The sequence below is a fragment of the Mytilus galloprovincialis genome, chromosome 10 (assembly GCF_965363235.1).
Source record: "Mytilus galloprovincialis chromosome 10, xbMytGall1.hap1.1, whole genome shotgun sequence".
Classification (NCBI taxonomy): Eukaryota; Metazoa; Mollusca; class Bivalvia; order Mytilida; family Mytilidae; genus Mytilus; species Mytilus galloprovincialis.
Window position 1 is genome coordinate 54,306,669 of NC_134847.1, and position 17,073 is coordinate 54,323,741.

General features: G+C 30.6%; 1 protein-coding gene across 2 annotated transcripts in view; it reads left to right on the forward strand.

Moving 5' to 3' along the window:
- Positions 1 to 1,550: 1,550 nt before the first annotated feature.
- Positions 1,551 to 17,073, forward strand: part of LOC143047860 (ras-related and estrogen-regulated growth inhibitor-like protein) — a 71,874-nt gene continuing 56,351 nt past the window's right edge. The window contains exon 1 of one of the 2 annotated variants that reach the window (XM_076221167.1): positions 1,551 to 1,779. In XM_076221167.1, the coding sequence (XP_076077282.1) occupies positions 1,671 to 1,779 (109 nt within the window). In that variant the 5' untranslated portion in view covers positions 1,551 to 1,670. Of the gene's footprint in view, positions 1,780 to 12,030; positions 12,334 to 17,073 lie in introns of those variants that run through there. The other variant, XM_076221166.1, reaches the window with a different exon arrangement.

The window sequence follows — 17,073 nt, forward strand, 5'->3', positions numbered from 1 at the left end:
TATTTTCTTAATGTAATAACTTGTGTTTTAGTCGTAATCATCTAAATGCCAGCAGTGTCATAGTTTATTTACAAGTGGAAGCCATATTTATTTGTGTATTGGCGGTCTGCTACACGAGATTGCCTGTGAACATAACAAACGTTTTGATTGGTCGATCCATTGACCGGAAAATTATAAATAGAAGGCTGACGAAACGAACTTTAGATTTTTATTCTCACCGCCTGCAAGAGCAGTCGGAATTTAGCTGTCTTGATGTCTTTATTTGGTGTGCAGGTTATAATTGTTTTAAGAAAAACAAAACTTTCTTACACATAGCAATTGTTTGTTTTGAAGAAGAAGAAGACAACTTTCGACCTACGGCAAAGTGTATATAAATATAAATGTATGTTTTTATGATCAATTGTAAATATTCGATTATTTAGATGTTATATAAAATGCATCTGAACTTTATACCTGACTTAGTTATTATTTCAACCATATACCAACTCAAAGGATCCATGCAAATTATGTTCGATCGAGCCTCCTTATTCAATTTAACGTACCACTCGGTTTAAAAGGCGAAATCGTTACAGTATATAGTTGAAGACCCTTTGGTGGCCTTAAGCTGGTTTCCAATGCTCTTTGGTCGGGTTATTTTCTCTTGACACATTCATAGTTTCCTCTCTCAATTTTGTGGACATACATTCAACATTTAATGATAAAAAGAAATTTACATATAAAGTTATGATACAAAAAAGATTATAAACTGAAATTCATGTTTTTTGTATGAAACTTATTAAGACAACAAAGAAAAACAGGACGTCGGGATTTTCGTATAAACATTCTGCAAAACGTAGTAAACAATTTTCAATATTAAGAAAACTTATGTTTATGCAGAGTTTACTAAATTTATTATTTGTCAGTATATTTATGTACGTTTTTATATATATTTTTAGTTGATCAATTATCTGTAAAGAAGCTTTAATGAAAAATTTCCACATAGTTTTTCTCTGTTTAGGTAGACGCAGTTTGAATAACGCATTTGAAACAGCTAATTATATATAGAAACTTCATAGTATTCATGGTTGTACACTTGACCCTCGTAAAGGTTTGAAACTGTTTGCTTCAAACGTAGTTGTAATTAGTTTGAACACATTGCAAACGGAATATAATTTGATTTCATTTATATTTTTATTGATAATTATTGAATACAATTATAAAGGATTAAGGAAAAAAACACTTTAATGAATGTTTTATTTATTGATATAAAAATATATTAGTTCCGAAAAGGACTAATAATAATTCGTCAACTTAATATTATCGCTACCACAATTCAATTATTAACGAAAAGCGATGATAAATAAATCGTTTATGCATAGTTGTATTTTCCTTCTTATGTAATATGTAATATGTCTGTGTAATGTTAGCATGCGAACATTATCATAACATACACCCTTTGCGTTTCATATCATATAATATTGGTACTGTTATAATAGGATACATTAACCGTTCTTTTTGTACAGCCATCAAATTGATTGAACAAGATCAAGCTACTTACTTAGTTGAAAAAGTTAGCAAAAATCGATTCATGACGCAACGTAACTGCTTCTTTTTAAGTTTGTGGTGTTTCAGTTAAACTTGTTGATTTTATATTGACAAAGCAAAGGAATAGTTTAAATATTAATTCTGAAATGCCGTTCCATAGAGATCAAAAACCTGCAACCGAGGAAAAAGTTCAAAAACACAGTCATAAGGATATTAATATTCTCATTCTAGGAATCCAAGGTGTCGGAAAGTCAGGTTAAGATTCCAATTTTTTTTTATTGTTTAGTGATTCATCTTTTTTCAAATATATTTGTATTATGGTTAGCATCGTTTTGGGTAAAAGTGTGTTTATAATACAATAAAAATGAAGTTGATCTTAGACCGAAATGAATAAAGAGATTCAGACTACATGTAACACCCATTATAAAACAACAAACTAACTTTATGTAATGCAGTGGTTGCCGTATATCATATTAGTATTTCGCTGTTTTTATGTGCATTATGTCGTTATTCTTTTTGTTTAAATGGTTTTACATATTGTAGTTTCGGGGCTTTGTATAGCTGACTACAACTTTTGTGGATATTTAATTTTGTGATTTTGACAAAGTCTGCATAAAACCAATGGGAAATTTACAATTCGTAGAACATTTAGATTCGTGGTTCATCTGTGCCAACTAAATCCACGAAAATTGATATCCATCGAATATTAATGAATCCACAGTATATATGCGGTATGGGATTTGCTCATTGTTGAAGACTCATATATATATATATATATATATATATATATATATTTATAGAGTATGTTATCACTCATGGATTTGATTAGAATGCATTTCGCTTAAAACTTTATTTTTTAGATATTTACTACTATAAATTATTGTTATTTTTTAATTCAAATATTATTCTACAATTCATTACCATAATTGATATCAAAAATGTACTTTTGCTGTGACCACCTGAGACTCCCCTGAGTCGGTTTTTTGTATTTGTTTTGTACGTATATTATTATTATTATAAACATTGTAAGATTTAATAAGATTGCTAATGAGCCAACTACCAACAATTGGTTTTGGATTTTTAAATTCCTATTCAAAACTTGCCTATTTGTTTCATCTACATGTATATATAAGAGGGTGTGTTATGGGTGGTATGAGTGTCAATGAGACAGGTCTCCGTCGAAATCACAATTTGTAAAAGTAAACAATTATAGTTCAAAGCTTGGCTCACACCGAACAGCAAACTATAAAGACCCCAAAAACAACTTGGGAAAAAACATTCAAGCGGGTAAACCAACGGTCTAATATATATAAAAACGAGAAAAGAGAAATACGTTTTAAACACATTAACAAACGACAAACACTGGACATCAGTTTTCCTGACCCTTGACAGGTGTCCGATTTTGTCTGATAATATGAATATTTAAATAGTTTTCTAAAATAGCATTATTTCTTTGTCCAGAAAAATACATGTAGAAAACTTCAAGAAGAAAATAGGAGTTGGTTTATAGTTACCCCCAAAAGTAAATTTTGACGTGGGAATCAGAGCTTTTTGTGTTACTTGTATATGATATATCAAGCACGAGTGTCCTATTATTTATTGGCTATGCAACGACAGTAGCCAAATTGTATATCAGGTATGAACTGATATATTTTGTCAATTACTACGTATCATATCTAGGATGCACATTCTGGCCTTCACACTTACGCAGAATTTCTCATAATATTCGAATATTTATTGTTTTTTTTTTGTATAAAATTACACATTCAATTCCAAATCAAGATGAAATTAAGAATTCACAGAGCCAAAGGTGAAAGGAACTTATATCCTTAATTTTTTGGAAGAACAAAATACTAATAAAAAATGTTATGTTTTTCTGATGCTGCCAAGACCAATGATTCCAATGAATTTTCTAATAGAGACACTGAATCTTAGGAAAACAATCATTTTGGATTGCCGATAAACTATATCTTCACAAAAAGACAAGGGATATTGATGTTGATTAATACCCGAGAGATTGAGTGATAGAGAAAAATAATTAAGGCAATAAATGAAAATAAAATAACTTTATCAACCATTAATCTACATTCTCCTGGCGTTGGATAGGCACGCGAAGGATGTATCAGAAATATATATGTGTGTGTGTGTGTGTGTGTGTGTGTGTGTGTGTGTGTGTGTGTGTGTGTGTGTGTGTGTGTGTGTGTGTGTGTGTGTGTGTGTGTGTGTGTGTGTGTGTGTGTGTGTGAGCGCTTAACCACTCTCTTTATTACACAGATAGCTACGTAAAAGCACACTGTTAAAACAAGAAATCGGTTCATCATAACCAAATATTTTAACTTTTGCAAATACTTAAAAATGGAACAGTTCCTGGTAAAACAGTACTCCTATGCAAAACTGCCATACTGTAGACGTTAACTTTTCTACGAATGTGCAATCAATTCTTCAGAAGTTTTAAATTTATCTATTTAATATATTATTATGTTATATTCATAAAATTTTACATCATACTCAATTACAAATGTTTCATTGCACACTCTTATCACAAAACTGAAAACAGAAAGACCTACGTAATTGATTGTTTTCAAAAAGATTCAAACTTCAAATTTAAATTTATCTGAAAGCAATATACTAACAATAAATATTGAACTAAATCGAAATACCTACATGTATAGTACTATTCAGTGCAATGTGTTGACAGAAAGATCATCTTGGGGTAAACAAACACGTCAAAGGAGTCGACTCCATAATAATTTGCTGAATTAATAATACAAAGTTGAGATTATGTATATTAGTTTCCATATTAGCTTCTTTTAGTTTCCAATGCGCTCTTTCACACATTTGGTTCGAGTTCCACTGATGACTTTGATATAGACGAAGTGCAATTCTAGCGTATCAAATTATAAGCCAGGTATCGTTAATGAGTTTTATCACAACAAATTAGCATACAAATGTTGATGTCCTTCAGAATTGTTATTCTTTTGATTAAGACGAATTCCTTAAAATTAATGTTAATCAATATGCATATTGAAAAGCTATATAGTTTATCATAAAAATAAGGCATAACATATGTTAAAAACTAGGCATAATATAATTTAAACATTTCTTATTTTGTCATCCGTTGAAATAGCATTTGCTATTTTTACCGATAAACTTAAGAAGTAAAGTCACACACATCTGATTTAGTGGTGGTCGTTTGTTATTGTATATCATGATTATTGTTTTTTCTTTTGTTGTATTAACATTAAATCAGGTCTGTTTTTTTTTAAGGTCTTTCCTCTCCGCGAGGAAAGACCTTATTGTTTTTCTAATGATTTTTTTTCTTTTTTTTCTTCCAGCATTTTTTTGGCACGCCTTCCTACCTCTTCTATTGGAGTTATCAATACCAAAATTGAACCATCGATAGAATTTCTTTTACTTGCATTTTTCTCAAAAAGTATCAGAGATAGAATTTAATTGAGATATCTATTGTCGTTTTAGAGATAATGCAGTTTGAAGTTTTGCGAGCGGAAGCATGTATTTTTGAATCATCAAGAGCTTACCACTCAAAATGTTTTAGAAATTGAAGAGGTTGACATAGTTATATGTTTGACCAAATACCAAAAACATTCCATGGAAAAAAACACCAAAAAATCAATTTGAAATTTTCATGTTTTGCATTGACTTTGTAAGTTTCATAACTTCTATTTATATCGTTGATATTGCATCATTTTTGGATTATTGTCAAATGGGGTCATCTGATATATCAAATTGAAGGTCTCAATAAACCCTACTTAAAAAATGAAAAATTTAAACCTCTTTTTCATCCCAGGTGGAAGGGTGGGGTCATTTAGTGTAAAAATTCAAATTTCTCAGATGGTAAGGTTGTCGCATATCAAATGAAAGAATATAAAGTGTACATTTCAAATTTCAAATTGACTTCCCCCAAACATTAGTTGGATGGGGTCATTAAGTGCAAAAAATAAATGTTCTTTTACGATAGGGTTGTTGTATATCAAATGAAAGGTTGTGATGTGTACATTTGAAATATCAAATTCCCGACCTCCAAAAATTAGTTGGATGGGGTTATTAAGTGCAAAAATCAAACTTTCTAGAACATGGCGTTGTCGCATATCAAATGAAAGCTCATCTACCCTGTGTTACATATATCATACTTCCGATCTCAAAAATGTAGGCGGATGAGGTCATTAAGTGTAAAAAGCGAAAAGTTTCAGAAGGTATGCTTGTCATATATCAAACGAAAGCTCATACAAAGTACATTACGAAAACATCACTTTTACAGGAAAGACCTTTCAATTGTTTTACAAACAATTGAGATACTAGTTTCTAATTTAGATTCTTTTACATTTAAAAATGTCAGCACCTTTGCTATGCGCTATATACTATATTGATCTTTGTTGAAGGCTGTACACTGACCTTAAATTGCTAAAATCTACGTGAATCAGTCTCTGGTGGATACATGTAGTTGTCCCATTGTCATTGATAACACTTCTTATTCTATACTTATTGTCGCATAATTTCTATCAAGAGATATATAGCAGTTTTGAAAACCAACATGATATTTGCAACTGTATTGAAAACCGTCACGGAGAAAAGAGTTATCTAGCTACGTAGCTATGGTGACAATTAATGTGGTGAAAACTCTGTAATCGTTAGGGATATCTTGCTTGTTTGCCTGTGGTGTTTGGTAGCTTAAAAAGCATGAGATCTAAACAAAATTATTTTTCTACGACACGCATTCCTGTGCATGTTCAAGTCGAATACTTCGTCAATGTTTGTAGTATTGGCATCTAATACATGTATTCGCATTGATGATATGAGATACTATAAATCATTTAATTTGTTCGTTACTTTTTTTTATTTCATATAATCTTTGTTAATTGGGGGAAAAGATAGCACCAAGATGGTTAAGTTACTAGACTTGTTATGTTGTCTGTTTTTGGTTTTCATATCGGTCATTGGTCTATGATGCACAACATACATACAATCATAAAACCATAATCTTCAATAACTAGATTCTTGCAAAATATGATTCATTTCCAGTCGCATATACAAGTTTTGAATTAAATTGTTTATCATTGAATACACCTGCTTTTTTATACATGGATGTTTATTTTAATACAATTTGACAGCCTTCATGAAATTATCTAACCAAACTAATTTATGAGCATGTTACCATTACGTCAATGAAATAATTGTTAAACTGTTTACATGTTTAATGTTATTGACATATTTTTTCTCGCCACCTTCGGATACCGTTTTATATATACATAAATAGATTTATGAATTTCCAACAGCGGTTAACTACTGTTGCCTTTATTTTTTTTTTATGTCAATGCAATATATAAACTAATTAAATATTTCAACTCTTACAGGATTAACCACAGTTACACCTCGTTCGAGCTGGTTGCTAAATTGATTTTTAACTCATAAAATAACCGACCAGTGGCAAAACTTCTTATTATTTTCATTTACCTCATACTGTACACAGAAATAAATCAAAGAGTTAGTAAAAAACTGATATTCCTTTGGAAGACATTTCTTTTTTTTAAGAAAGAAAGTTGATGCCATAAGATTTCTGCGTACATTATCCAAGAAAAAAAAATTCTAACAAGATTACGTTTTCATTCAAGTTTATTCTTTATATTTACAGTTCATATAGAAGAACCACTCTATAGAAAAACAAAGCATATGAATATCCTAATTGAATTGTGTATTTGTTTTAAATCATTGTTGATTTTAAACTCATTTGAAATCATGATTAGTTTTCTAGATGGGTGTGCTTCCATTCGGAGCCTCACACAGTGAGTTCAGAGGCCGAAAACTTTCAAAAATAGTGCAAACCCGCAGGCATAAAACTTCTGATCGTAATTGTAATGATATACGCATTGGAAACGACTTCTTCCGGTTTCAGGTCCAGTTCAAGTAAAAAAATCCGTAGTTTTGGTCTGTAGACTGCTGAACCAAAATCATGTTCACTCCCACCTAATACTTGTTTGGATCAATTCGTTAACAGGAATCCACTCTACAAGCAGAATACAACTGGATACCTATACCAGCATCCTTTTGGTATTCGGGGCAAGAAAAAGGACGAAAAATCGTCAAAATTGAACTTTTTCCAACTAATGACCAACTTTGGGGCAAATTTCAATGTCAAACACTAATTTTGAAACGATTTTATACTGTATGAGTCCTCTGCTAGTGGCCTATAAGTCCCCGAGGGTATCATCAGCCAAGTAGTTTTCGGTACTGACATGATTTATTACAAACCTTTCTAAATTGTTATTCGTTTATACATTTTGCAATAATGAAGAAGTTAAGGCTTCACCTCTTCCTGCAAAAGATGACCTTAGATGGATTTAGCTGTATAAGTTTTTTATATCCTTTTTTCATATTGCTCTTCGCTTATTGGGTTCTTTTATATCCTGAGCTTTCAAATATTCCGCAATGTGCGTTCCTAAAGAATGTCATTTAAAAAAAGCGCTTCGGAGGCATGTTATTTATTACGTTTGGGTTGTTTTTTTTTTTTTTATTTTCTATAAAAGAAAATGTATAAACCAATATAAACTTCCGCCATTATCATTATTTAGTTTCATTCTCCTAATTATTTTCTTTTTAGTAGTTCTAAATGAATTTCTCATCTATGAATTAATTGTAATTGACAAATTTAATTAACAGTCGAGTTTGCCATAAGAGACCGAGTTTTTTAATTTCTGAAAGAACGTGCAATACGTTCGAAAACCAAAGCCCTCTTTTGATCGTTGTGGTGATAACTAGATGCATTCTCACTAATTATTTATGGTTGCTCAAGTTTTCAGGTATTTATAAAGATCATGCAAAACTGCAGAGACTACCGACATTTTGAGATCTTTAGATATAAGCAAGAGTTGAATCCAGAAAGATGTGTATTCTACAATATACATTAAGCAACGGTGTTGCAATGGAAAAGGTGTTGATTATATATAGTAATTCCCTTCTTTCATCAGATCCGTTAGTAAACAAAATTATACCATCTTCTCAAATTCCAACTGTAAAACGGAGAACTCAATTTATATATTAACATGTGACACTTGTGGCATTCAGTATGTCGGTGAAACAATGGCAAATTTAATATTCGGCTCAATAACCATCGTTCATGGTACAAAACCAACAAACACTGTCCTCTCACAAGACATCTTCGTTCAACGAAACATCCTTTTGAGAATGTTACTTTCCAAATCATAGAAGTCAACACCGAGTGGGACACCACGGCGAGAAGGAGAAGAGAAAACTTTTGGATCCATCAATTCTACACTTAAGAACCTGATTGTCTTAACGAAAAAGACGAGAAAAGGTACAGGAAAGATAAAGAATAATTTAATACACTGCATCGTCTTTTTTATCCTGTAATATTGACCAATTAACGTTGCTAACTTCAACAACCAATGTTGTAAAAATCTTGAACTTCATCCAAATTATGTATTATTTTCAAGGCAGCTAAATTTAAGTGCAACATATACATTGAGCTTCAAAGGTTTTTCAATGCAGCTAATTTCAAGTGCAATATATACATTGAGCTGCAAAAGTTTCATATCATCTACATCCGATTTCACCTGGATAGATGAACGCTTGATAAAACTAGTTTGTCTAGCGAGATATTGCGTTTATTTTCATCATTTTGTAAATATTTTAAACATTCTTATATTTAAATACTAAATAGTGTGTTAAAATTACATTGTTAGGCAATATATATATATATATATATTTATATATATATATATATATATATATATATATATATATATATATATATATATATATATATATATATATCAGTCTAAAGATTTGCACAACGGTACTGATATAAGATGTTATAATACGAAAATGTTGTTATTAAATCGTGTTGACAAATATTTCGGCTCAACAAATGGCCTTCTTCAAGTGTCACAAGTTTTAACAATACTAATATATATATATTAACAAACAGAAAAGAAGGTCTATGCAAAGTTCTATGGTGAGGGGAATAGATATTGGTAATATTTAAACTTTTTTATATTGTATACGTATATTTACAAATTTTGTTAATAACTGTTTGGTATAAAAATAACTCGTATCATTTTGCACTCAAAATTAATCAATGTCTTCATGAGCTGGTTAATCAATCGATAATAAATCGAAATATAAAGACTGAATTAACCGGGTTTTCAAGGAATGACTGACGAACCGATAGTCACGTATCTGCATGGTTAATGCATGTATTACAGAGATGTTGACGTGTTGTTATCATATGCTTGTCATAATCATATACTACTGATACATATAAATAAATTATAAGTGATGGCTGTAAGTGATTTTTCACATGTTTTATCAATATGAGTGGTACCATTTGCCAATAGGTGTCTACAGGGTGTTTGACTGTACAAGTATCAAGTTTGAGTATGATAATTACTTCGAATGTTGCATTATAGGAAAAAAAGAAAATAAGAATATGATTATCTAGTATATTTGTACCACTTATCTTCTTTACCCTTTATTATGTTTAATTCTACTTACAGATATGAAATGGGTTTTTTAACCAATTGTGATCCCTCACAATCATAATAGATGCGATAATGTCAAATTATTAAATCTTTAAATATTATATACATACTATTATTGTTTTCATTACCATGATTACTCGAACAAACGTATACACATTTTTTTCTCTGATGATGTGAGATTAGATCTTATCCGTTTTGTGTTACAATATTTAACAGGTGGAAAAATAACATAAAGCGTGTGGTTACTTTTATTGCATAAGAAAACGATCATTTGATTTGAAATTATAGTAATTCTGACATATAAAAAACGTTTATAGTACAAGTAATACATTTTGTGACGTAATTGCGTGAATTATATAAACCAGTTCACCTTTGTTTACTTCTATTATCTTATATAATACTGTTGCTGATATAATTAGATACATCAGTCCTCCTATTTGTATAGTAATCAAATTGATCGTTCAGGATTAAGCTAATCACCTGACATTCATAAATTTTATTAACAAGTGTTTTTGTTTCAATTTGCTGAATTAATGTAACATAAATTCATTATGTATTTGTATGTACACATTAGACAACAATTTTTTAACTTACTATTTGTTATCGAATCAACACAGTTCGGATACAAAATAAATAGTAAAGTTGGTGAAAACAAATCCTTAGCGCTTTTCTTGATCTGCAATGCCCCTTCATTGGAAAAGCTCAATAAGAATATTTTCAAAACCAAGATACATTTAAAGAGCTAAAATTTTGTTTCTTAGTTTTGAATTTATAAATTGGATGCTATACAATCATATTGTTCTGTGTAAAAACGTTAACGCCACAGAAAACAGGAAGTCGGAATTATTTCAACGGTTTTCGTATAAACATTCTGCAAAATGTAGACAACAACTTCCAATAAGTTATAAACGAGAGAGAATTAAGGTTCATGCAGTTTACTAAATTTATTACTTTTTTATTTTTATTTTTATATTTATTATTTTTGTGATATTTGACTTACATATTTGTTTTTGAATAGATCTATCATCTGTAAGGAAGTTTAAATGTGCGAAATGCTCACATAATGTTTCTCTGCTTAAGTAGCACTTGGTTTAGTGAAGTATAACGCATTTGAAAAAGAGAATAATATAAAGAAACTTCATATACTTTATGGTTGTACACTTGACCCTATTAGTACTTCTAAGGGTGATGAAACTGTTTGCGGCAAACGTAGTTGTAATTAGTTTTACACAAATTGCAAACAGAATATAATTAGATTTCATTTGTAGTTTTATTGATAATCATTGAATACAATTAGATATGATTGGGGGAAGACACACTTTATAACTATTTACACCACTGGGTCGATGCCACTGCTGGTGGACGTTTCGTCCCCGAGGGTATCACCAACCCAGTCGTCAACACTTCGGTGTTGACATGAATATCAATACTGTGGTCATTTCAATAAATTTCCTGTTACAAAACTTTGAGTTTTTCGAAAAACTAAGCATTTTCTTATCCCAGGCATAGATTACCTTAGCCGTATTTGGCACAACTTTTTGGAATTTTGGATCCTCAATGCTCTTCAACTTTGTACTTGTTTGGCTTTATTAATATTTTGATATGCGCGTCACTGATGAGTCTTATGAAGACGAAACGCGCGTCTTGCGTACTAAGTTATAATCCTGGTACCTTTGATAACTATTTAGTGAATATTTTATTAATCTAGGTATCGATATATTAGTTTCGTAATGGACTAATAGTGATTCGCAAATTGAATATAATCAATATCACAATATTTGACAGAAACCTTTCATACATTATTGTACCTTTCCTTCTTCAAGAACACAGTTGTCTAATTAGATATCTTGACATTCAGCTAAACGTTTTAAGTATAAGTAATACGTCTGTGTAATGTAAGCATCTGAATAACATACAGTATTTAGCCTTTGCGTTCTTCTAACTTCATGTAATATTGTTACTGTTCTAATAAGACACATTAACCGTTCTGTTTGTACAGCAACCAAATTGATTGAACAAGATAAAGCTAATTCCTTATTCAATCAAGTTAGCAGAACTCGATTCATGACGCAGCATAATCTTTACATTCTGCTTGCTATTTTTAATTTGTGGAGGTTCAGTTACGTAAAGTTTTTGTGTTTATATTGACAAAACAAAGGAATAAGTTAAATATAAATTTCTGTAATGTCGTTTCATAAAGATCCAAAACCTGCAACTGAGGAAAAAATTCAAAAGCACAGTCATAAGGATGTTAATATTGTCATTCTAGGAGTCCAAGGTGTCGGAAAGTCAGGTAAGAAATTCCCCATTGTTCAAACTGCGTCTGGATATATCTTTTCCCCCAATATCAATTACTGTTAAACATTATTTGGAATTATGTGTATTTATTATACAATAAAAACGTGGTGTGCTAAATTTTCTTTTATCTTTAGTATGTCAATTTTACCTCGAAACAAAATGAAACAGACACCGACAATATAGGTAACACCGTTAGCAATACAAGCATATTTTCTATTTGAGTAATGCAAACTTTATGGAATTTTAGGATTCCGAATTCAACATATGCATTCTATTGATCCATATTAATATTTGACCATAATAAAATAAATTGTGTTGCTAGTATCAGAATATGTTATCGAGTGCCACATGTGGAGCAGGATCTGCTTACCCTTCCGGAGCACCTGAGATCACTCCTAGTTTTTGGTGGGGTTCGTGTTGCTTATTCTTTAGTTTTCTATGTTGTGTCATGTGTACTATCGTTTGTCTGTTTGTCTTTTTTTCATTTTTAGCCATGGCGTTGTCAGTTTATTTTTTAATTATGAGTTTGACTGTCCCTCTGGTATCTTTCGTTCCTCTTTTATCACTCGTTGATTGCATTGTAACGCGTCTCGCCAAAGCGTTATCCTCAGGAGTTTTACCCCATTAACATTATTGTTATTTCTTAATCTTATTTCATTGGTGAATTCATTATAAATATTGTTCCTTATTGATTTGCTAGTTTGTGTAAACACTTGGTTTTGTTCTTCTTCTTTTTTGTTGTGTTCGTGTATTGTTATAAAAATAAGAAGCTGTGGTATAAGAAAAATATCCACAAAGGGTTTTCTGGATTTCAATTCGTTTTCCAAATTTGTCTATTTTTTGCGGTTGTATGTACACGCATTAGTTGTTACCTGATTATATAATTAATAGCTTAACAAATTTTATTGTATCAATTTGTGTTTGTCATAAATAAAATACTTTGAAATAAATTAGAGCTTTTAAAGAAATATGAAATGAGAATTGAAAACAACTATTTGGATGACATGGGTTCATTTTAAATTTACCCAAAAAGTAAATGTATTTTTTAAACCATTGGAAGCTTTAGACGTTAGGTTCAATATTCGAACATAAAATTCCAGAAACACTCTGCATATTTAAGTTCTGTTGATAACAGAAGCTGCTTTGAGTCATTGCATCGGCAATTGGTAGCTTATAGTTAAGTGATATAAATCAGGCATGTGTGTTCTCTAAATTGATGGCTATGCAGAGGCTTTAAACCAATTGTATATCAGGTGATAAAATGATATATTTTGTCAATCTCTTACGTATTATATCTCGGATGCATATTTCTGTCCTTCACAAAGGTCACATTTACGCAGATCTTGATATACAATATAAGACATGGTACTAGAGTATTTTCATACCATACTTTGCATTAATGATCAGTACAAGATTAACTAAGTACACTATTTTCCAATACTAGTATTAATCAATTACGGACTTTTGATATATGAACCTGCTTAGAATATATTTACTGAGGACGAAGTCCGAGGTTCATTATAATCTAACAGGTCCATACATCAGATATTGACTAGTTTAAAGTCCTTAATTTATATGTTAATAGTAAAAGATTGAAAATGATATTTACTCGAGGTTACTGTGTTTGTAAATGGTATTCAATTGATGTGGTTGTCTTTAGTAGCATGAAGGCAATATCATTTGTAAAGATATTAACGTCGAGTCAACAATTGAAAATAGTTAAAAAAAAAAAATTGAAATGAATATTGGAAAACGCATGACCAAATTAATAAATTTCAAAACAAGAACATTCATCAACATGGGATATATATTTGAATATCGAACGTTTTCTTCTTAAAAATAGATTATTCTATTCAAATCAATGGTATTAATTTTCAAAAGCAAAAATCGAAATCAAATATTTTTTTAAATATTTGAAAGGTATAAAATATTCATGAAGTTGAGGCATAGGTACATGTACTCATATCCACCGAAAGACAAAATTTTATGAGTACCAGTCATCACAAGGCGTTTTACAATGAATAAAGCCAATTCTGTATCGTAAAAAGCTTTTCAAAAACATGTGTAATGTACTACAACCACTGGTCTACGTGTTTCTGACGTCGGCACGCAAAGGATGTACACTTTAATAAAAATATGTAAAACTCGGACTAATTACAACCAAATATTTTATTTTTTTCAAAGGCGCTCGTGTTAATAAAATGACAAAATTTTGATTATAAATAGTGTTCATGCATGGAAAAAAATAGGCCATACTTTGGACGTTAAGCGTTTGTACAAACGTATAATCAATTCTTAAAAAAAACTAAACTTTAACTATTAAATATAGAATTATATAATCTTGAAAAACGTTTACATAATAGTAATGTTTTCAACTCAATTACAAATGACTTAATACATATTCTTATCAATAAGAGAAAACAGACACACCAGCGTAATTGACGGTTATCAAGGATTCATACTTCAAATTACAACTAAATGATAGCTATACATCAACAATAGAATATTAACTTTAATGAAATACCTACATGTAAAGAACTATTCAGTGCAATTTGCCGACAGAAAGACCATCTCAGGGTAAACAAATACGTCGGGATGATGTAGTCTACTGAACAATAATTGGCTAAACTAATAATACAAAGTTGAGATTGATGATACTCTTTGATGAGTTGTGCTTCTGCTAGATTCCTATGATTCGTTCTTTCAAGAATTTTCATTCGAGCGCCACTGAGTTAGATAAAGACGTAGTTCAAGTCTGCTGTATCAAATTATAAGCCAGGTATCGTTAATGAGCTCGAGTTAATGAGTTTTATCGCAACAAATTTACATGTCCTTCGAAGTTGTTATTCTTTTGATAAAGACGAAGTCATTCAATGTAAATCAGTATGCATGTCGAGAATTTACATAGTTTATCATAAAAATAAGGCATGATTAAAAACTAGGCATTACATAATTTAATCATTTCCAATTGTGTCATCTGTTGAAATATTATTTGTTATATTTACCTTAAGAATGTATAGCCTCACATGTCTAATTCAGGTGTGGTCGTTTGTAATTGTTAAACATCCCGCTTTAATGGCAATGTTAAATATAACGTTAAAATGACAACATTACACGACAGGACTACACTATAAATAAATGTGAGAAAATATAGAACAGAGAAACACACGCATCAGAGCTAACAAAAGGTATCAGGTTTAAAATTTATTACGCCAGACGTGAGTTTCGTCCACATAAGACTAACCAGTGACGCTCAGGTGAAAAAAGTACGAAAGCCAAAACAAGTACAAAGTTGAAAAGCACTGAAGACCAAAAGTTCCAAAAAGTTGTGACCAATACGGCTAAGGTGTTCTGCCTGGGATAAGAACATCCTCATTATTTAGAATAATGTATACTCTTGCAAACAGTATATTTTATAAAATGACTATATAATAGATATACATAATAAAACTAAAGTGGTGACTAACTACAGAATAAAAACGGATACATTACATAAAACAACTTGACGTCACATTTTAATTTCTAAAACGATTTTCCAAAATATGATAGAATTAGGATAGAATACAAGATAAGGTTTGAGACACTGATAAAACATTTATTAATAACTATGAAAATAGCAATACTTTCAATATCAAATTGTGGTAGTAATTAGATAATTATTCACATTATCTAGCTATGTCGGTGTTTCTTCTGAATCAAACTGTTAACCAAATATATCGTATAAATTTCGTTGATCCAAACTGAAATCTAATAAATGAACTGGATGATTAATTATCTTTACCATAACACACGAATACAACAGAAAAAAAAGATTTACAACTACAAACGTTAAGACATTTGACAAAATTCGATGAGAATAAGAAATATAACATCAAAACTAAATACATGAATTTGGAATGGAAAAGTACCGTGACACGTCTTATAGTAATGCAAATTCACACTCAGCAAAAGTCACGATCGGAAATAAGTCACGTTCGGTGAAATTGCTAAAATCTTGGTCAATTAGTCTCTGGTGGATACATGCAATTGTCGCATTGTCATTCTTACCACATCTTCTTATTCTATACCTACTGCCGCATATTTTCTATCAAGATATATATATATCTGTTTTTGAAAAACAACAAGATATGTACAACTGTATTGAAAACCGTCAAAAATAAATGTGTCATCTGGCTACGTAGCTATGGTGACAATTAATGAGGTGAAAACTCTGTAAATTGTCAGGTATATCTTGCTTGTTTGATTGTGGTGTTTTGGTAGCTTAAAAAAGCATGAGATCTAAACAAAATTATTTTTCCACTACATGCATTTCTGTATATGTTCAAGTCGAATATGTCGTCAATGTTTGTATTATTGGCATCTAACACATGTATTCGCATTGATGAGATGAGTTCGGATGCGATACCATTAAGTTTCTAATTGAAACATGAAACAGTTTGACTGCTTCGTTTCTCACGAATTAACTAAGCCAATAAGAGATTTGAAGCAAAGGTTTAGAAACTGAACATGCTATGTATATATACCAAGCAACATATAATATTGTACAATGATACTAGTATAAATCGTTTTTAACTTAATTTTCCAGTTAATCACATTTTATACCTACAAGGGCAATCAGGATATCTATATCTTTGTTAATAAGGGGAAACAGATAGCAACAAGATGGTAAAGTTACTAGACTCGTTATTTGCATGTTTTTCGTATCGATCATTGGCCTATGATGCACAACATACAT